The 21406-nt window shown below is 36.6% G+C and overlaps 1 protein-coding gene across 6 annotated transcripts in view; it reads right to left on the reverse strand.

The window, feature by feature from the left end:
• Positions 1-21406, reverse strand: part of VPS35L (VPS35 endosomal protein sorting factor like) — a 59086-nt gene that overhangs the window by 14032 nt on the left and 23648 nt on the right. For 4 of the 6 annotated variants that reach the window (XM_075719335.1, XM_075719333.1, XM_075719336.1 and 1 more), the window contains 11 exons: positions 20062-20173; positions 19741-19857; positions 19332-19385; positions 18824-18904; positions 17862-17924; positions 16734-16819; positions 15595-15675; positions 13088-13151; positions 11067-11165; positions 10193-10270; positions 8911-9025 (listed from right to left, as the gene is read on the reverse strand). In XM_075719335.1, coding sequence (XP_075575450.1) covers positions 8911-9025; positions 10193-10270; positions 11067-11165; positions 13088-13151; positions 15595-15675; positions 16734-16819; positions 17862-17924; positions 18824-18904; positions 19332-19385; positions 19741-19857; positions 20062-20173 — 950 coding nt within the window. The remainder of the gene's footprint in view (positions 1-8910; positions 9026-10192; positions 10271-11066; positions 11166-13087; positions 13152-15594; positions 15676-16733; positions 16820-17861; positions 17925-18823; positions 18905-19331; positions 19386-19740; positions 19858-20061; positions 20174-21406) is intronic. The other 2 variants (XM_075719338.1, XM_075719334.1) reach the window with 1 other exon arrangement.

Here is a 21406-nt window from a genome sequence, read left to right on the forward strand (position 1 = left end):
ATAAGTAACCTTTCTCTGAGCTTATTAGAGGAAGGAAAGCAGCAGCAAATGTTCACTCTAGCACAAGTAAATGAATCGCTGTCACTTCCACAGTTGTCTCAGCAGAAAAAAAAAAGCGCATGTCCCACATCACCATATAATCAAAACATGTGACCAGACAAATGAAAAAATGTGTCTCAGAAAATAGTCTGCATATCATAGTACCCATGTCTGTGCAGAGAATACTCCTGCCTTCTGAAGTTATTTTGTAACGGCACAGGAGTGATCTGTGCAGCAATCAGTCTCTGCAATGAAAGAGAAGAGCTGCAAAGTACCTCACCTTAATTTACTGCCTGCTCTCCCAGCACAGTCCTAGACATTCTCCTCTAAACTTTTGCCTTAGCACAAAACAAAAACCTCTTATCTTTGCTATGAATAACAGCAGTTTGATTCAACTTAGTCTTCTCGACCTTCAGGCGTTGCTGCAAATGAGAGCTGTCTTCTCATCTAGTTGAGCACCTTCAGAGACATGAGCTCCCTCGTTAGACCTGCTAGCAAGAGCAGCACACCCAGCTCCTCTTCAGGTGACTGCTGCTGGGAACGAGGAGCAACCCGTCCACACCACAGACGGCCCACTGGGCCCTGCCCTTGTTGTGACAAGCTCCTCCATGCTTCCATCTTTTTCTTCCCTACCCACAGCCATCACACAGCTGCTGCTGCTGCCTCCCCGCTGTCTCCATGTGGCTGCTGTCCTCTTGCCACTGCCACACGGTTGCGTTCGCAGGTCACCTGCAACCCCCCCACGTATTTTTGCTGTCTCAGCACAATGGGGACTCTGCAGGGCTCTTGCCCTGACACTTTTAATTCTTCTTCCTCGCCTCGTTCCCCCTGTCCCACACACAATGTAGCAAGGCAAACCAAAAAAGCAATAGAGCATAAAAGCAGATAGTTGCATTTTCTATTGAAGAGAGAGGTATTTTACTTTGGTACAGAGTACTGGCAAAGGAGAATATATTCATTTTGCTACGAGTTCAGCCAATCTGTCCTAACCACAACATGGTTCCTATGCTGGAACACTAAAAGCACATTCATGCAAGGTATACATGCTTCATAACAAGCAAAAATAAAGTAAATTCACATTAATGCAAAGGTTTTATTAGAGAGTTTGCAGAAAATTAACTGTCCTCTAAACACTACCAACCTATTCACTTGTAGAGAGGTGTCAGAGTATGCATCACATGCTCTGAATTTAGAGGAAAAGTTCAGTAAACAGGTTGTCACAGAAGTGCTGACTATTTCCTTAAGTATGAAATAAGTATTGGTATTTAATTCTGAATTACACTAATTATGAGGTTATGCAACAGTGCTTTCTCTACATCTTTTAAAAGTCAATTTATAAAGCTGTTACTGTAGAGATGTTTCAAGAGAAAACCATACTTTTCTTGGCTTCCCAAAGGTATAAGGAACCACTTAAAAAGCACTGAAAACCACAACAATGTTACAGTCTTGATTTAAAAAAAAAAAACAACCCAACAAAAAAACCCCAACAAAAACCCCCCTTCTTCTGGTGAAGGATGCTGTTTTATTATCTGCCTAAGTATGATACTGCTTCTAAAGTGAGCCACTGTTAAGTTGGATAAGGGGAGAGCAGCCTGCGCATTACAGCAAATCATCATGATAAAGTCTTCCCAGACTGCTGTTAATATCTTGTGCAGTGCTCCGAACATGACATACTTCATGCTTCGCTAAATTTATCCTTTCACAGTAGGTCCTTCATTTTGGTTGACCATAATCCTATAAATCTTTTCCCCAAGCATACATGCTGACCTTCAGGCTACAGAAACTAACAGTCTTGGATATCCAAGCCAGCACTTCCAGTAATACTCTCCTAAGAAAAAGCGAGTGAAATTGGTATTGAATGTTTTGCTATTGTCAATATTCATTATGGTATGTACACACACACGTTTAATTGTACGTAAACCCAAATACATGTACCTCCATATATTTCTATATATCAATCTCTAAATATAAAAATTTAGCTTACATTGTATTTGCTGCATCTGTGATAGTCAATTAAATTTAATTTAGGATTTCAGGCAGGCAAAAAAACAAGGAGGAACAAAGCCATTAGAGATGGGAAAACAATTAAGCTCCTTAAGTCCACCTTCAAAGAGCAAAAGGGAGTAAGTTTGACATACCTACACAAACTATTTTTAGTCACACAATTACACAAGGCTAAGTCCACCCAAAGGACAAAACCCCCATACGCCATCTTCTGCATTCCACATCACCTTCGTGTCCTACAATGCTGTCAAGCATATTTTAATATTCCAAAGATTTTTCTTCCACATCCAATGGATGTTGGAAATTTAATGAAGCCTTGTACTCCAGTGCAAAAAAAATAATGGGAACCAAGCATGGGGGTTTCTGTTGCCTTTTTTTTTCTGTTGAATAAAGTAAAGCACTACTGTTTTGATGACCAAGCATTGCAAACATTTGGAACTCCTTCTCCTCACATTGGTGAGGTCACTGTGAGAGTTTTGTCACATTGTTGAAATGTGTTTTTCCCTTGAGCTATTGAACATTCTCAGTCTTAAAACCCTCTACACATCACTTCCAATCCAGCAACTACAAAGAATTATTTGAAGTAACAAAGATGAAATAAGAAAATCAATGCGCTGCTGCTTGGTGAACTGGAATGTACTATGGTAATTCATACTATTTCATACTAATTTATACTATGAATTAGCTGCAGATGAAAAGGTAATTATGTGGATGAAGCTTGCTAGTGCTAGTTTTAGGAATAGCTTGATTATAAATTGTTAGCACGGCCTTAGTACTTCCAGACAAAGGCATACGAAGGCATAAGTGGGAGGGAAGAGATTCGTACAGGGAGATCATACAGTATGAGCAAGAACACTGGATACTAGATACTTTATTCTTAAGCTGTAATCAGTAAATGCAACACACACCACCGCCCCTCCAAAAAAAACAACCAACCAACCAACCAAAAAAAAAACCCAAAAAACCAACCACAAATTCCAGCCTGCCTCTCTAAATTCCATGTAATCCCTAAAGACTGTGAGGTAAAGTATCATCAGCAGTCTTTAAAGAAAGCTCCATTAGTAATACTGGAAACTTTAAAATAATAAATGCTATAGTTAAATACTGTAGTTTCTCCTGGTTATTGGGGGGGGGGGGGGGGGGGGGGAATCAAACAAGCAGACACATGGGAAAACATGATACAACACTAAAGAGTCAATATGTTTTTTGCAGAGAGAAATCATTCCTCAGAAGTCTCTCAAGTTTTCCAAAGAACGAGCAAGTTTGTGTTTAAAAGTGACCTAGCCGATGCAAATACTTAAGATTTTTAAAAAACATTTAACAATGTCCCTCATACAAAAGGCTCTTAAAACAACTAAGCCGACAAAAGATAAGGAGGAAACTCCTCCTGAGGATTCATAACTTAATAAAGGATGGGGTGGAGAGGGAAAGGAGCAGGAATAAAAAATTTTCACAATGGAGTGAAACGCCTACCCTGTTCCTTAAGGGTACAGGGTACCCTTAAGGTTCTGCTGAGAGATGTGTCCTTACGATGATCTGGGAGGTGACAGTGTTTGCAGACTAGTCTGGAATGTGACTGCAAAGCATCGCAGATGGATCTCATGATTCTGAGCAGTAAAGCAGCAGATGAAATCTAATATTAGTAAGGCATGTGGGGAAAAAAAGAGCCCTTGCTGTAACTATAGAAAGATAAGCTCCAAACAGGCTATTTACACTCATGAACGATTTTGGAGTCATCATAGATGGTTTCCTGAAAACTACATCCTAAACAGCTGTTGAAACGGCAAGGCAATTATAAGAATCATTAGGACAGTAACGGAAAACTGACATGTCATTGTATCACTTATATAGCTGTTGTACATTTATACCTGGAATACAGTCCTGATCTTCCCATTTCCAAAAGGATAAGAAGATGATGATTAAAAAGGTGCTAAGGCGTGGAACCATTTCCTTATTAGAAAATACTATACTGACACAAATTTTTCAGACATTTATCAACTCCAACATCTCATAGGTAACATGAAGAAAATGAACAAAGAATGACTGAATTTTTCACAGTATCGCTAGTAGGTCAGCTGCATGCACTGAAACACTCAGCTAACATTAAAAATCATACAGAAATAAATCCCTGACTAGTAGATTTCCAAGTAGCATGTAACTGTGGAACTTACTGTCACATGAAGTTACAAAGGACAACAAGTAAAAATTGAGAAAGAATTAAATTCCTAAAGATTGGTCCATCTATTTTATTAAATACCATGGTCCATATGCGACCTCTGATGAAGGATGGATTTAGACCACCTGCAGCTGAAAGCTAGAAAGCATCATTCTACATTATTGTTTCCTGTATGTTCCCTTAGTAGATGCTACTAGACACTTTCAAAAACAGGTCATGGGCTAGACAGACTGGAAGAACTGACAAACTGATATGAAATGCTAGTCTGAAAAGCTTACAGAGACAGAGATGTCATCTCTCTCAAATCACATGGAAAAGCTACTGGCTGGGGTAAAGAAAGGAGCAAGTTGTTGTTCAGTGAATGGGAGAAGTTTCCAGTTGTGGAAATTCCAGGTAACAGTACAAATCATAATTTTGTTCAAATAAAGCAACATTTACTACTACTAGTAAGGAAAACAGTATCTCATCAGTTTCTCCCAAAGCTACTGTGCTGCCTTCAAGGAAAACAGTATTTAAAAAAAATGAGAGACAGCATATACCAATCTCACCAGAAAAGCATGAGCCAAGAAGTCCCAAAATCTGTAATTGAGAAAACCTCTTCAGGTTCTTATTTCTCTAAATTCTTTACCGCAAATTCTCTCTATTTATATTCTATTTATATTCTTCAGATCTATGGAGATTTTAGGAGATTAGGAAGACATACTAAAAATTGTTATCTAATGCTACTGAGAAAACACACTAAAACATTACTAGACTATGATTAAAAATTACTTATTAGATATTCCATACTATACTTTCTCCAAAGTGTGGCTGAAGCCTGTCACATGTAGAGAACATTCATGGAAAAGTAACATTTTCTGAAGTAGAAAAAGAAATTATTTTTGCAATCTACTAGTGAAATTGTGTTTCGGCTACATTTGAAGAATAGAATAAAAATTCAGAAGTACATTAAGCACTGTATGCTTCAGAATTAAAATCTGCATTTGCTAAACAAAATGAAGATCTGTGTCAGTTGATTTGGGGGACAAAGACTTTCCATTTTTAATAGATTTTTATGTTTGACAATATCCCAGTGAAATTAGTCACACAGAATCAGTTGAATTACTTTATTCACTCCGCATGTTACTTCTGAAGCAAGGCAAGTATTTCAGCAGCCTTTAAGATAAAAATGCAATTGAACATGCATTACCAGAAAGTTGTGTCATCTCTACCCACCTGCTGAATGCTGTGACCAACAATTAAAATTATGCTGTCTGTTCTGTGACAGACAAAAGCAGCATTTCCATGGGAAGGAAATATGTGCAATTAAAATACCACCTATATCTCAAAAATCCAGAAGAATGACACAATGGAGCATGCATTTAATCTCAATTTAGTCCAAGCACTCCCTATGACAGAAAGCATGCCGATGAGAATTTATTATTCTATGCTGGCAGCATGCAGTGTTCTGTGGCTCAGTTTAAAAAAAAAAAAAAAAAGAAAAGCACATCACTGTAAAATCTAGCATCCTCCTTTCTATGGTGGGCTCTTAATAGGCTCTCCAGAGGTACAAACTATGCATCCAGGACAAAATCACCTAAAACATTCTGAACTTAATTACAGATTCATTTTATTTAAAGCACCTATTCAGAGCTGGAGACAAGAGAGACAGTAGTCATGTTTAATACATGTTGAACAGCATACCTGGACAGACATCTGTCACTGTATTAATACTGGACTTTCCATGAGCCTATAAATTCCTGTTTCTGACCCAATTTCATTGTATTAAAGAAAATCTATTCTAAGAACAATTACAATTACAGTTTTATAATACTGAAGTATTTGGGTGAGTTCAAACAAGCACCACAGTTACTTTGATTAGCAGTGTGGCAAATGCCAGCACACAAGGCTCTGATTTGATAGAGCAAATTGGAACAGTGAGACACTAGGACGGATGCTGCTGCCCCTTGAGATTGGGAATGAGGCAAAACCCAAACTCCTCCAGTTATAAGTAGATTAGCTGTGCTTCTCCAGTTGTTGGTAGTTTATCAGTGCAATCCTCAGTTTCGCAAACTGTACCTACTGTTATGACCCACACATCCTCTTTATTTAAAAAAAAAAGCAATCTTTTAAATTCCCCTTATCTACCCCAATAGGTAATTTTACTCCTTTTTCAAGTTAGATACATCGTCAATTTAGAGAAATCTTCCTATTGCCAACATAAGTCTATCCTGTGAAATTCAATTTTGTTATATGTTTAAGTGAAAACTCAGCTCACTGAAATAGCCAGACTCCCTGTAGGAACTTAAAAAAATCCAAGAATTTAACTCACTAAAAACAACAGCTGGAATCTTTAAACTGCATGCACATGCATGCACCACTACTGACTGAGCTATCAGATCAGGTACATTACCTTTCAGTTTTATTTCTCTTCCCAATTTTAAACTGATTAAGCTAATTCCAATCAGCATGAAGTAAAGGTTACACACAAGGCACAATTTCACTCCCTAGCCTAATGCTATCATTAATTGCACACTCTTAAAACTTCACTTCATGCTGCACTGGTTTTAGTAGATCAGTGTCTAATTGGCATCAGTTCACGCAGTTAACTGACTGGATTTAAATTTGCTGTTATGAATTAATCAGTACTTCTTATACCCATGAAATGCATTCAGTTGGGATACAGATTCAACTGCGTTAAAAGTAACTTTCAAGGACACGTTATCTGACTACAATACACCAGAATATGCAAAGACAGTTCACAAAAAATGTCCCAAGACTGGTGTCACTGTTGCCTAACTGGTTAACACATGCTAAATTACGCATGCAAGTGACATGTCTCTGAATACAAATGATGCCAAAAATAGCTTTTCCAAGGAATCAAAAAAGTGTGTAACGGTAAAACCTTGGTAAATGGAGTTACTGAACACCAGAGTTTTGCACATGCTTCATTTCAGCAAAAGCTGAGATGGACCAAATGCTCCTCTCTCTAGCTCGTGGGTCTAAAATTCAGGACAGAGCGATTAATAAATATGTATTTTAGAGACTGAGTTCATAATACTTTGCATGTACCTGCCACCTTAAAAGATTTCAGAATGGGGATCCTATTGTTTAGTGTGTGCACTGTGTTCACATGTCAAACAACAGCTGCGCAACATTTATAAACTCTCACACTGAAAAATCTGGACAATTGTTGGGGCCCAGGAGTCTCACTCAGGGAAGACTTGGATCACAAAACTAGTGGAAAACCACTTTATAAATTGAAAGATTATTAAATCGCAGAGCTGATACCAACGTGGGCAGGGCATAGTCCTCAAAGACCAAATATTACAGAAAAACTGCTTTGGATTTGTTTCCAACAGAGATGCACCGCAACACAGCAATAATAACAAAAATTGATACAAAGAATAAAGGTAAGCTGGTCAATTAAACAAAACAGAAAGAAAAAGCAAGTCCATTTTTGGTAACCTGTTATCTACAAAGAAACCGCACAATACTAATTGCACAACAACAGACTTTGCAGATCTTTTATTTGCACAGCGTACTTGGACACAACAGCCAGCTTTACTCTAAATCCCTCTGCTTTGCTATATGGGCAGCATCAGATTCAAAACAAAGAAATACAACAGTCACCCTGCACTAAAAAGTCTTAATCAGCATCCTAAGTCAGCTTGTTTGTGCAGCTGGAACTTACTAGTAAATGCAGAGCTTGGAAAACAAGCTCTCATGAAGCAGCACAGAGTTAAAACAAAGAATTAATAGCCACAACAAAAGATGTTGCAAAGTAATCCAATTTATTACTCTCATAGCTCCACTGAAAACATGTAAAGGAAAAGCCTTTACTCTTGGAACGCAGACATTTAAGGTCAGTAGTAAAATTGCAAAACAAGGTAGAATGACATCACTTTAAAAAGGAAAGAAACTTACTGCGAACAGCTAAAAGTATGAAAAGACTTTCAGAATAGGTGTCTTCCATTTGTGATATGAACAGGAACCAGATCGTATTAAATGGTGGTACAGACTTAATGCTCATTCTGGTGCCAGAGTAGCTCCAAGTTTTTTGTCAGAATTTCCAATTACTTAAGACTGAGGTAACAGGATGGCTAAAAACCCTACTCAGGCCTTGGTTCAATCAATAATTCAGATCAAAAAAAGAAAATATATTTTTCATTCTTCATATTACCTGGTATTACTCTATTGTTTTGCTCTGATATAATGGCACATTTTCTTAGCTAAGCATTTATCATGCATGTACTTTGATAGCAAATTTCTGGTGTCACTGACCTAAGTTTTAATTCTTTTCCAGCTCGTTGCAGGATTTTGTCAGCCTGTAACTACTACACAGATGAACTAGTTTCTTTTCCCACAGTTATAATAAAGCACATAATTTGTGATTAGAGTGCTTGCATAATTATGCAGGAGAAGAACATTCTATGCTTTCCATACAGTCTAAGTAATTTAGGACCACCTACCTCATAGCCATAACTATGTCAACTAGAGTCAGCCGTCTTGGTTACTTAGATCACAGGATTAGTGTTAGAATTGAAGAGTTGCTTTAATATGACAAGTTTTCACTGTAACAGTGCTTGATACAGGGCTGTATTTTAATTATATCATAAATATATGACTTACAATTTCAACCAAGTTATTATCCACAGCTAGAAATATTTCTGAAATAGGAGAACCTTTAAGTAGACAAATTCATACCTTACCTTGTGAAAGGCACTGATTTGCCAGAGCAACCTGTCCGGAGTGTAGATACAGATTAAGACGTGTGAAAATACTGCTCAGAGATGGAATTGTAATGAAGCAGAAGGCAACACAAGCCTAAAGCAAGTAAAAAAATTAAACTGAAGAAAATGCCTAACTCAGAGTTAGAGCAATCATTACTGATTTCATACACAGTTAGGAACCAAAATCTCTAAATCAGTTTTGGGAAGGACTTTCAATTAAAAGCAAATATTAAGTGAAGTCCAAAATCAGCAGCTTCAAATTTCTCATTTCAATAACTATAACAATATTTATTATTATTAATTACTGTTATTATAAGTAGATTAGCTCAAAACTTACTCTATGACTCTAGCTCAAAGAGTTCCTCTCTCCTCAAGTGACCAGCTTGCAGCTCAAGACTAAAATCTAACTAGAGAAGCAGACTACTGGTCCTGAGGGACAATCCATCTGTCAAACTGGTCAAAGCCGGTGCATTGTGCATATCTGGGAGGAAGCAGATATAGTGCAGCATGCTGCAGCTTTAGACCTACTGCCACAGCCCAAACACCTAGATGGAGTGGGTCCCAGAAGTTGGCCAGCTATCCTTTGTCCAGGACATCATGCACAGGTGCCGTGAACAAAAATCCATTAATTAATGGTAGCATATGCAAACACCTTCACAACACATGAAGACATCTTAGTTGCTACGTTTCATGTGAGAAGAGAGGAACACAAGCAACCTGCATAGCCTGTGCATAGTTCAAAGCTCTAGCTAGCTAGCTCTAGCTCTACCATAACTATACAGACTCAGAGGCACTAAAGCCAAAAGGAGCACTCTACTTGAAATTCAAGTACTGATTTCAGCATATCAACACTGATATTATGAGACAGAAGTTTAAACACATTATTTTCCCTCTATCTCCCATTCTCTCTGTGATTGAGTTACACAGAAATTAAGTATTTTATTTCAAATATAATTTGAAAAGCTGAGCTTTCTAAAATTCACATAAGCACCTCTCCAATGAGCCTTCCTTTGGAGAGGGAGTCGATCTTGTTGCTCTTTTTTAACACAAAGCTGCCATTAGATGCTTTGGGTTTTTTTTTTTTTTTCTTAAATGGCAGCATTTGGCTTTAGAGAGTAAAGATCAATGGTAACAAGAAAAAATGAGACTACAGTGTCAAAAAATACTAATATTGTTTTTGCAAAAATTACAAACTTACGTAGCAGCAGATAGTATTATCTGCTAAGAAGGCAGGCTCAAAGTTTATGAGAGTCAGACCTACCCTGACAAATGCAGCAGTCTTTCTGGAATGATTTCCTTTCATCACCTTTCTTGTTTCCATTGCTAGTTGGTTCACAGACTACACATAAAAACCAAAAGGAAATCATTAAGAAAAATGCACAGATTTATTAGGTCAGCAGCAAATAACAAACCGCATGTTTTACTGCATGCATTTAGAGAACAGAAACTGTCAAAAGGGACCCTGGTATAGCGTGCCCTCACTGTACTATTTCGTTTTTACTTGGAGAATTTTAGTGACTGTTCCTTAAAGCAAATACACTTCTGAAGGTTTGTGAAGGTAGACTTGTTGATTTAGTCAAGGCTTTAGATCATCCCTTGCTTCCCAGCTATAGTGCTGTCATCACCTCCTGCCTAGTGTAAAAATCGTTTCTAGCTAAAACACTTATTAAAAAAACCCAAAACCAAAATAATAAAAGGATTTAAGAGAAGAAACAATATTGCAAAGGAATCAGATACAGCTAGTGCTCACCTGACATGTGACTCAATATAGAAAAGAGATTAACCTTCCCAATCACAGCAGGACTCTGCCTATATCTGCAGCCAGACACAGTCTAATCTCTCCTAGATGGAGGATTATGGAAGAGAGAAACTAAATTCTGAATGCACAGAAGTGCCATTTATTTTATTAGACATGAAATCTCTTGCAAGATAGCCAATTTTCTTTGTTGCAATGATACTATGCATGCCTGTCAAGCAAGAACTTCAGAGAGTTTAGGGTGATAAAATGAGAGATGAGATCAAAGTCTACTTTAAAAAACACCTCATAAAAGACTTCAGACTTACTTTGACATGGACCAATAATCTGGGAGGGGAATGGGAGAACTGCAAATATATGTAGATAAACTGTAGCTTACATGAATCAACTGGACTAGAACAGGCTCCAGATTGCAAAACATTGACCTGGCTTCAACATAGAAACTCAGCTGTTGTTCAAAGTCACGGCCAAAGGAAACCTATAAAAGACAAAAAAACCCTAGATTTTATCATTGTAGACCATTAACTTTAAGAAATAAAACACTGCATGCAGATAAACCACAGATATTAAAAAGTCAAAATCTCCATATATTGACAAGAAAATACGCCACCATTAACAACAAAATAGCACCTGAGAATCTCTGTCCTTTCAACTGTCTGCTTTCCAATACTTAACCTGCAAAGAAACCTGAAAGTTTTGCTGGGAGGTTTTTGTCCATATTCCACATGAGCTTTTACTTTACAGATCAAATATTTATCAAGAAAACAAAATTTAAATCCTAGACTTGTGAAGTGTTTTCAAAACTAGCAGAACTCTTAATTCTTTACAGAACAGGGACAAAGGCTTGGTATAGTTCATACTTAAAAAGCAAAACAAAAAAAACCCAGAAAAACAGAAATAGATCAGTGAATCTGTATTCAGATTCCTGTCATTTCTAGTTGCTAAAGGGCGTCCAAAAGAAATTAGCATTTTCCTAACTAGATATACCAGTAAGAAAAGCAGGTTTTCCTTATATACTTATATAGTATGGCAAAAGCCTGCGACCTTGCATGCTGGCAGGAAAGAAGAGAAGTCAAAAACAATGCCTTGTGTGAGAACACCCTACTTCCAACCCTCCAGATTTTAAAAACCAAGTGCTGTCAGCTGGTGTGTCTCAGCTGTCAATTAAAGCCTAGCAAGAGAAACAGTCTCCAGGCAGTCTACATTTATGTATTCAAATGGAATTTTTTTCTAACAGAAGTAAAGGTTGCATTATTTATTATTTCTCAAGCCACATGCAAAAGAAGTTTTTACAGAATTAAAATAAAAATTACATTTAGTCTGTACAGTGAAAGATCAAAGGAACTGCACCAGAAAACAAAAGATTGCTTCTTACATTACAGACAATTGTCTTTGCCTTTGACTGTTATAACTGCTCTTCCCTCCACATCTTAATGTGTACTGGTTTAAAATTTGTAACTAGTCATTTTGCTGCTGTGGGGTTTTCCCCCCCGCAAACCAAGACTATAAAGCCACATCAAATATTATTCAATGTGGGAAATCCTCCTAAAGGAAATTACACAATATTATACTGCATATAAAGCTTAATAAGACAAAATTATATTAAAACATATTAAACAGCAAATTATTATAGTTGAAGAGAAAGCAACCATCTAGAGATAAATTCATAGAATTGCAACATAGAACAAAGAGGACAAGTAGAGACAAAGCCTGTCAGCTCCGACTACGTGAAAGAAAAGCCAAGCATTGAGAGCACCTGGTTAGAGAATAAAAAAAGCTTGAGAACATCTCCCTGAAACAACCTGATGACTCAAATACAACAGACAAGAACAAAACATTTTACTAAGATACGAGGGAAGGGTTAAAAATTAATTTCAAGACAAAACAACTGGAGTTTTTGTGGGTCTAATTTGATGATACAAATGATCTTATTTGTAAATTAAGATAAACAGAGATAAGAATAACATACAAGTTATATTTATTTTGCGTTGTTTAAAGCTGGTATTGGTTCCATTTAGAGCTGGGTAGTGGAACTTGATTCACATAAATCAGTGACCTCTCTGATGCTATAATAGGCAAGACTAATTGCTGTATAACTTTTAAATACTTACCATGTTTTACATGACATTTAAAAAACTAGCAGAAAATATGATTAAATAAACAATGTGTGCACTTTAAACTCTCATATTGCACCATGTCAGCTTCAACACTATATGATATTTCTTTCAACACATGCATACTTATTTCACTAAAATACACTGGTTGGGGTTTTCAACGGTCTTAAGCAAGTCAGATGCAGAGTCTCTGATTCAGCTACATAAGCACCTGTTTCTCATGGGGATCTCATGAAAATCTGAGCTCTAAGGTACAACCCAACAGTTGCACACAATTGTCACTCACCATTTTTATGAATCCATTTATCAAAGCTGCTAACATTCTTTTCTCATCCTCAAGTGTTAGTGCACTGTAAGAGAAAATTCATGTGGTAAATTTTAGAATATTGCTTATCTTATCTCTCTGTAAAGGTTCAAATGATACATGCTCATTATATAAATGTTATGTCCATATAAAATATTTATTGCACACTAAGACCACTAAGCTCGGCATTTTAGTTATAAAGAAATAAAACTAATTTTAATATGAATATCACCAAGTCAACCATGTACCCAACTAAATTCCAAATTAAAAAAAAAAAAGGTAAAAATTGCTAAGAGTGTCTTTAGATTTTACAGAAACTCAGATTCTGGCATGAGGAGAAGGTAGCTTAGCTAGTGTGCTTTACTGCAGCAAGCAAATGGCTTCAGTCTTGTGTTACAACATGAGAACTTGAGTAGGAACTGATTATAAAAACCTAAAGAAACCAGTAAATCTATTCTTAGAAGAAAGTTATCCTATTTAAAGGGAAAAGCTCTTAAAATAACACTTTAAATAGTTATTGTATTTATTTTAGAAACAACATTAGTTTATTGTTTTCTTTGGGTTTTCAGGGGTTTTTTTGTTTGTTTGGTCTTTTTAAACTAACCCTGCCACATAATTTAAAAAATAATTAACATCACCTTGTTCCAGTGCTGCCTTTTTGATATTGTAGTAAGAACTGAACTGATATGTAAAAAAGAGTTTCTTTTCAAGATTACCACAGATACCTATTCTATAGCAAGAGTCCAAACCTGATTTGAAACAAATTTACATTACATGAAAATCCAATAAGTCAAACCTATTTCACTGAAAAAGGATGAACAAAAAGTTAAATTACAATTAACTAATATAATTTAATCCTTTTACTATTATATACTTGTCTCCAGCTTTGACCTTTAATATATCAGTTACCAATTTCCTAGCTCAGACACCAGATGGGAAGAGAACAATAGTTTTATTATACCAATTCAGTAAAGGAGGAAAGAAAATCTCAGCATGATTAGCTCATTAGTGTATCGCCAATCAAAAGAGTCAACTGATGAGCTCTGAAAGGCTCAGAACCTTGTAATGAGATCTCTGGGTCACTTATAGGTTTCCAGTTCAATTCTGAATCAGACCTCGACCAGTCTAAAGGCTGTTATCCTCCAACAGCTGTTACAGGAGTTAGCAAGCCCTACACAATGGGTTGGGAGTTTCCTGAACCAGGATGTAAAAATAGATGCTGGAGTTGCTCGAAGATAGTTAGAATTTATGATGATTTGCCAGTAAAAGATGACACAACAGAACCAAGCTAACGATGTACACCATCTTATCTCAGCTAAAAAAATGGCTGGTTTAATGGATTTTAAGGACCCCGCTAAACTATCAAATTGTTTTGGCAAAACGTCACAGGAAGCACCAAATAGAGATTGCCCTAACCTGCTTTTTTTTTTTTTTTTTTTTCAATAAGCTGGTTTAGCTTCAATATATTGTTCTATTTAAAGGTTGAAGTGGCTTTTAGGGCAACATACAGCCAAATAAGGTGCTCTAACCCAAAATAAAGCACTCCAGATGGTATAAACTGGAATTACACGCCAAATCTGACTGTTTTATTGGCAATAAATCTTGCATTCATGGCATATCAAGGCTGAGAAAGTTACAAGTTCCTTTACATCATCTGCCACGCTAAGAGGTTCTGGGCTCAGAGTGCCAAAAGAAACTGTGCCCTTACAATTCTACTCGACCCAAACCAGAAGAAAAAAGGAGGTTTTTCCTCTCAAGATCTAAAATTATCAGCATTGTGATTCTGGCTCTATTTTCAATCAGACAGAGATTTCTGTGTAGTTTTTGCAAGTTACCTACAAACCACAACTGTTTTCCACACTGCACAACTGCTATTCAAACAGTAAGGGTACAACAGGGCACCCAGGAGCCCTAACAACCTCAGCACTCAAAGTCAAGGGGAAAAGAGAAGAGGAGGATTTCAGGGAAAGACATAGATGGTTCAAGAGCTTCTCCTGTGTTCTAGCTTCCCCTACACAAGTTTCTAGAGATATTCCATGTGTCCTTTTAAAGATTTCACACACCTTTGTAATGGCTGAAAAAGTGGCCTAGAAAAAGGTGTAACTGAATATGGCAATCTGTGCTTTAATAGCTACACATTCACTTAAATCTCAAAAAATAGTTTATTATTCACTATAACCCAAAGATTACAGTGGTTTCACTCTCAAAAATACCTTTAAAAGATTGGATTGTTTAGTGTCTCTGCTTCACTAGGTAACTCCACAAAACCACTGCCTTTTAAAATTCTGCTTCAGTATACAAAATAAAGCAGTAATTAAAGAGCAAATGGTATGTGCTGCCACTTCACTGCACAGCTCTTCCTGCACCACTAATTGGATTCATGTCTTAATCCACCATGAAACAAACAGCCTCAGAAACGTGAAACTGTACACCAAGCAGCCAAACTTTGCATAAACAATAGTTATTAGTATGAGTAAAGTTAATCTTACTTCACAGAATCATGCATTGTCTTGCAGATGTGCAGAAGAGCATTGAGTATAACAGGATCCTTTGTAGATTCCTGCTGATGCCTATAAAATGTTTTAGAAAAAGTGATGAAAAATCCTGCTCTGTCAAAATGAAAAACAATGATTTAATGCATACTTCAAATCAGCATTGTATGACACTACGGAAGTTTTATGTTCATTTTTTAACCTACAGAAATCCAAAGATCATATGGTTAATAGACGCACAATTGCAACAAATGCCAGTCAAGAAATATTATCTTAATACACACACAGCTTTACTGCCAAGCCAGAGAATCTGACTCCTCAAGGGACAAAACAAGTTAGACATGTGATACATCGAGGCAATCTATGAACATCAAAACAAAGCAATCCTAGACCTACCAAGTAATATAGTTTCTCAGCTACTGAGGGACAGACAGGAAGGGTAAGTGTCACATTTAGGTACAGAGGCACATGTGCAGTGGAGCACCACTAAGATGATTAAGGGGCTGCAGCATCTCTCATATGAGCAAAGGCCAAGAGAGCCGGGACTGTTTAGCCTATAGAAGAAAAGGCCTGGGGGGGGGAGCGCTTAGCAGTGTATATAAATACCTGAAGGGAAGGTGAAAAAGATAAAAAATGTTTCAAAGAAGCTGTTAATTATTTGAAAAGAAAAGGACTGTTTGACTTTTACAATATTTGAAGATGCAGCCTCATCTTCTAAGTTCATTTTCAACTGTGGAAATACCCGTTTTTCTACATAATAGAGCTTGTAACAAGAGACTGCCTCTTCCTCCATTATACCAAAGTAACAGTTCTGTGCTGTCACATCAGCTGGAATATGAAATAAATTTTGTAAACCAACTAAGGCAACATGAATTTAAAAAAGCTCCAAGAAAAACTATTCTGTTAATTCACAGCAAGTCAGCATCAATACAATTACTTCAATTCCAGCTTTCTTTGTGAACAGTTAAACAGTCAATCAATAGATTAACAAAATTGACACATTTTCATTTTTTTATCATAGCCTGAACACCTTCACAAGCTAAGTGGCCTACACACTGACTCATCTTCCCTAGCAATCTTTCAATACATTCCCAAGACCCTCCAGAGGGCATTTAATCTCAATAGTCTCCACTTACTTAATGAAAGATTCCATAATGCACTTGCAAACCTCTACTCTCACACTTTCTTTCTGGAACATATCCAGAAATGGCAAGAATTTCTCCTGAAATTACAAATACATAAACAAGTAAAATTAGGTATTTTACAAACAACACACTAAAACAATAAATAATTTTGAAAAGTTTTATAATCATAGCTGCTTTAGTTAAAATTATTTTAATCATTTTTGAAGACAGTAATTCATCTCGAAGCATGAAAGAGTGGAACAACTGGAAACACACCAATGGCTGAAAGGTGTGTCAATTTACTGATTGCAGAGATCCAGAATAAAACACAAAACACAGAACTGTTTAAATCAAATGTTGCAAATTTTTTAGAAGCAATCATATGCTTGAAACAGCTTAAGATCACGACAGATTCAGACATCTATGGGAACAAAAGATAAGATATTAAAACCAGTGAAAACAGGCCACACGCCAGCAACCATTTTGCATATATCCAGGGCAACTTGTGAAGGTCCAAGACATTCAAATTTTCTTCAAAGATAAGGTTGTTCAGATACTGAAATACTTAGTTTCTGTATCATCTCAAGAACATAGCAAGGGTAAGTTTTTCAGAATTATATGAGCAATTTATGAACAAGACTTGACTCCAAATCCACAGGGTCAGTCTTGAATTTCACTCTTCAGCTGGTTTCAGTACTTTGACACTTGCTGTCTTTGTTCCTCTCACACAGTCTCTGACCTAAGTTTCACTTTGTTTCAGTGCCAAACTTAAGCCCTGTAACAGAGCATGTTACGTATGTATCATAGCATAGAAACAGGTATCAGCAATTACGCAAACACACACACAAATAAATGGTATTTTATCTTCCACTGACTGTCACTTATGCCATAGTAACAAATTTAGAGAATCTAACAGCCCAAGGAAAAAAAAAGTATAGAAAACTGGAATTGGAATAACGAATATTTAAGTAGTAAGTGGCAGAGAGCTTCCAAAACATTTCTGCAGTTATCTACTTGATAAAAAGCCCTCTCACTATGTGAGCTCGCAAACAATCTAAATATCCAAGTCAGGTAAGTTCTCTTGCACAAACAGTACAAAACAGTTCTTCCTAAAAATTTATTAAACAGAGTATCACTTACCACTGAAAAAAGCAGAGAGAAGTCATAGATATAGGTAATAACTTTCTGAATAATTGACTGCAGCTAAAGGGGGGGGGGGGGGTGGGGTGGAAAAAAGGGAAAATTATTGTAATACAAGTTAAATTAAGATTATCCACACCAGAGATTATTCTTCTCTGGTTGTTCATGGAAAACTGGGTTGGAAGACACTTCAAGCATTCATCGATGTATTATTTCTTTCCCCAAAGCAGGATCAACTACAGCTATGCTGTTCCTGACAGATGTTTTTCCAACATGCTCTTCAGAACTCATATGAACAGAGGCTGACCAGCCTGCCCAGACTTTATTTGTTCTTTACTTTTTATAGTTAGGCAAATTTTTCTAATTTCTAGTCTGCATGTCCTCCAGCTCTCTAGACAAAAAAAAAAACCACCAAAACCCAACCAAACAAACAAATCCCCAAACAAACAAAAAACCCCAAACCAGTTTGTTAAATCTTTTTTGGTAGGCACCTTATGTACCCTCCAAGTAACCACAAAACCCACCTTCTAGAGCCTCTTCAACTAATCCATATCTCACCTGGTATACAGTCTCAAGAACTGGACACAATAATGCACTGAAGCCTTAACAATGTCAAGCAGAGATGGATTATTTTATGGTTTACCTGTTTAAAAAGCCTGCCGTGACTGCTAATTTTCTTCAGCAGAACACCAGTGTTGATGTAGGTGTTAACTATTGCTACTTCTAAATACATAAATCATTCTGGTTTAGCATTTCTCTGAAAATCTCTGAAAGATTCATGTGCAGGGAAAAAAGGAGGAACAAATCTCAGCATTACACTGTTCCAAAAGGCTTCCCAAATTATAGCCAGTGTTTAAAAATAATTACTGACATCTCTTACCACAAAATAATGTTTAAGAATTAATTTCCTCTAAGAAAATGCACTTCAGATTTTTACAGATTTGGCAAAATAAATTCTTTACCTGTGGGTAAGCATCTTCAAATGCTCGATCAGGAGTCATGTGTTTGATAACATCAGCCAAAACTGTATTGACCTCTCGCTTCTGTGTAGCGAAAAATAAGGTTACAAAATACAGTAATGAAATCAGCACATAAATCAAGTCACCAAAAACCAGTTGGATAATTTATTTCCATTTGCCAAAGCACCAGCTTTCTATGGACCTCTAATTAAGCCAGGAACTTTAGCCATAGCTCCAGTAAATGCTTACTTAAACTGGTCCATCTGCCATTAAGATAAAAGGATAAGAACTATGCAGTGCTGGGGAGTGATGAAGACTCCTTCAAAGCTGCATCTTTTGTCCCTATTTATCTTTCATGAAAGGAAATACATTTTTTTCATTCACTACTGAAGTCCTACACACTTATATTGAATAGTCATAGCTTTTCCATTTTTAATACCAGACTGCTAATGTAGCCGCTTAAGTCTGTATCAGAAAACCTTCAAAGAAAACAAAAGTAATTTTCACGTACCGTAAAATGCCTGCATGTATACTCCACCCACACTTCAGCACAGTTGATATAATCCTAGAAATACATGTGTCTTATGATTACCAATATTTACAGGAGATTATGAGAAATACACTTGCAAAAATTACACTTAAAAGAATTAACTCCTGAGGTATGATTCATGCAGACGCAAAGATCTAGCACTAATAACAAACCTCAAAAGTTGCTAATGTAGAATTATGTTATGTAGAATTAACTTATACTTAAGTAGAGCTCAGAAAAGCAGGGATCATATAAAGATATTACCACGTATCATATTTTTTGGCAACTCTATGTAAACCATGTCATGCTAAGCATATGCTTACTGAACAACTGGCTACAATTTTGCCCTAAACACAGAATCAGCAGTGAAACAAAATGGACAGTAACTCACCTGTGGGTTCTTCAGCTTTGTTATAACCTTCCAGGCTTCATTTAATATTTGAAGGCGATCATTTTCAGGAGGATCAGCTAATGCCAAGTTTAATCCCAGGGAGCGAAAGAGGAGATGCTGAAAGTTAATGAGAAATTTTAAATTAAAAGCAGATGTGTGTCTGTCCAACACTGTTCTAGCAGATAACATTGTGCAGAAAGATTTTTTGGATCAAACCACCTTCTATTTAAACAATGTGCAAGTTATGTAGGCAACTAAGAGTATAAAGAACTCTGTCAGACAACAAACAGGAATTGTTACAAATTACATACAAAAAGTTACCTTTGGGAATCCAGATTCATCACACTCTTTAATCATGCCAATGAAGTCCATAGATCTTGCAGCAATAAACTCTGCTCTGAATGCTGACATTACTGAATTCAACAGCAAAGCACTACAATGAACATAACACAAATCAACACAGCTCAACATCAACTAAAATTTTGTTGTCCTTTCATGTACATTAATCTGAACTACTTAGACTAACAAATGTCCAGCATCTATTCTAAATATAAAAAGAAGGGGAGAAGGAAGAAAAAAACCCTCACAAATTGAGCTTGCACTGATGAGGAGTAATAGTGCATAAGCAAAACAAAAATTAAGCCATCAGATAACGAAAAGGTAACCCTGCCTGTACAATACTTGTTCCACACAGTTTTTTTTGAAGCCATCCTTTTACCAGAAGTTTACTAGAAAGATCAAGTAAACCTGGAGTAGCTGACACATTTAGAAACTTACTCTCTCTTTTTAACTACAGTTCAGAAGTATACTTTGGCAGGGCAAATCTCTGTTGAAGTTTTTCCTCACTGAATTAAAATATATATGCATTATAAAAGTCAGATTTCTAGCAGATGCATTGTTAGGATTAAAATAAATCTGAACAGTCATTATCATATGATAACTGGCAATGACATATTTAGAAATTTATGATTAAACATTCAGACCTGTATTTGTATTACTATCAAGCCAAAGTTATCGATGGAAGAGTGAACTCCTTGCGTTACTGTAAAACCCGGTTTAGTGATAGTATTATGCAAACGTAAGAAACAAAACGCAGTATCATCCAAAGGCAATTCCTTTGGGCAAACTCTGCCATGAGTTAGCACAGAAGCTGCCTCATAAAACACTGCATCCTTCACTAGTCTGAAACAGGCAGTTGGAATACAGGGCAGTTTACCTTGAAGGAAATTCTGTGAAGCGCTTAAAACAGCCCAGCATCCTCTTTGTTTCTGACTGAGCATTAGTAGTCCCATTGCAATCTAACTAGAATTTGCATTTTATCATTAGGCAAGTACTTCCAGTTCACTAGGTATATGCTTTGCAATACAGAGAAGCAGGCTGTCACTTTTCACTTAGGTGGTTGCAATGTAGTTCATAGAACATACTGAGATTATTTAAAGATTTATATACTGATGCCTCATGCTTTGTAATATTTTGACAGTCATGAGAAGACATAAAAACACAGAACTCCACTTTAAGAGAAAAGTCCTGTGTTTTATAGATCATCTAAACCGGACTATTCAACTTCCCAATAAAAAGACATGTCCCCAAAACGTTTCTTTAAAAAACCCTTCATTATACTTAACATTTTGTCCTTCCTTCAAAGAGCAAACAGGCACAAAGAGGA

The sequence above is a fragment of the Pelecanus crispus genome, chromosome 11 (assembly GCF_030463565.1).
Source record: "Pelecanus crispus isolate bPelCri1 chromosome 11, bPelCri1.pri, whole genome shotgun sequence".
NCBI lineage: Eukaryota > Metazoa > Chordata > Aves > Pelecaniformes > Pelecanidae > Pelecanus > Pelecanus crispus.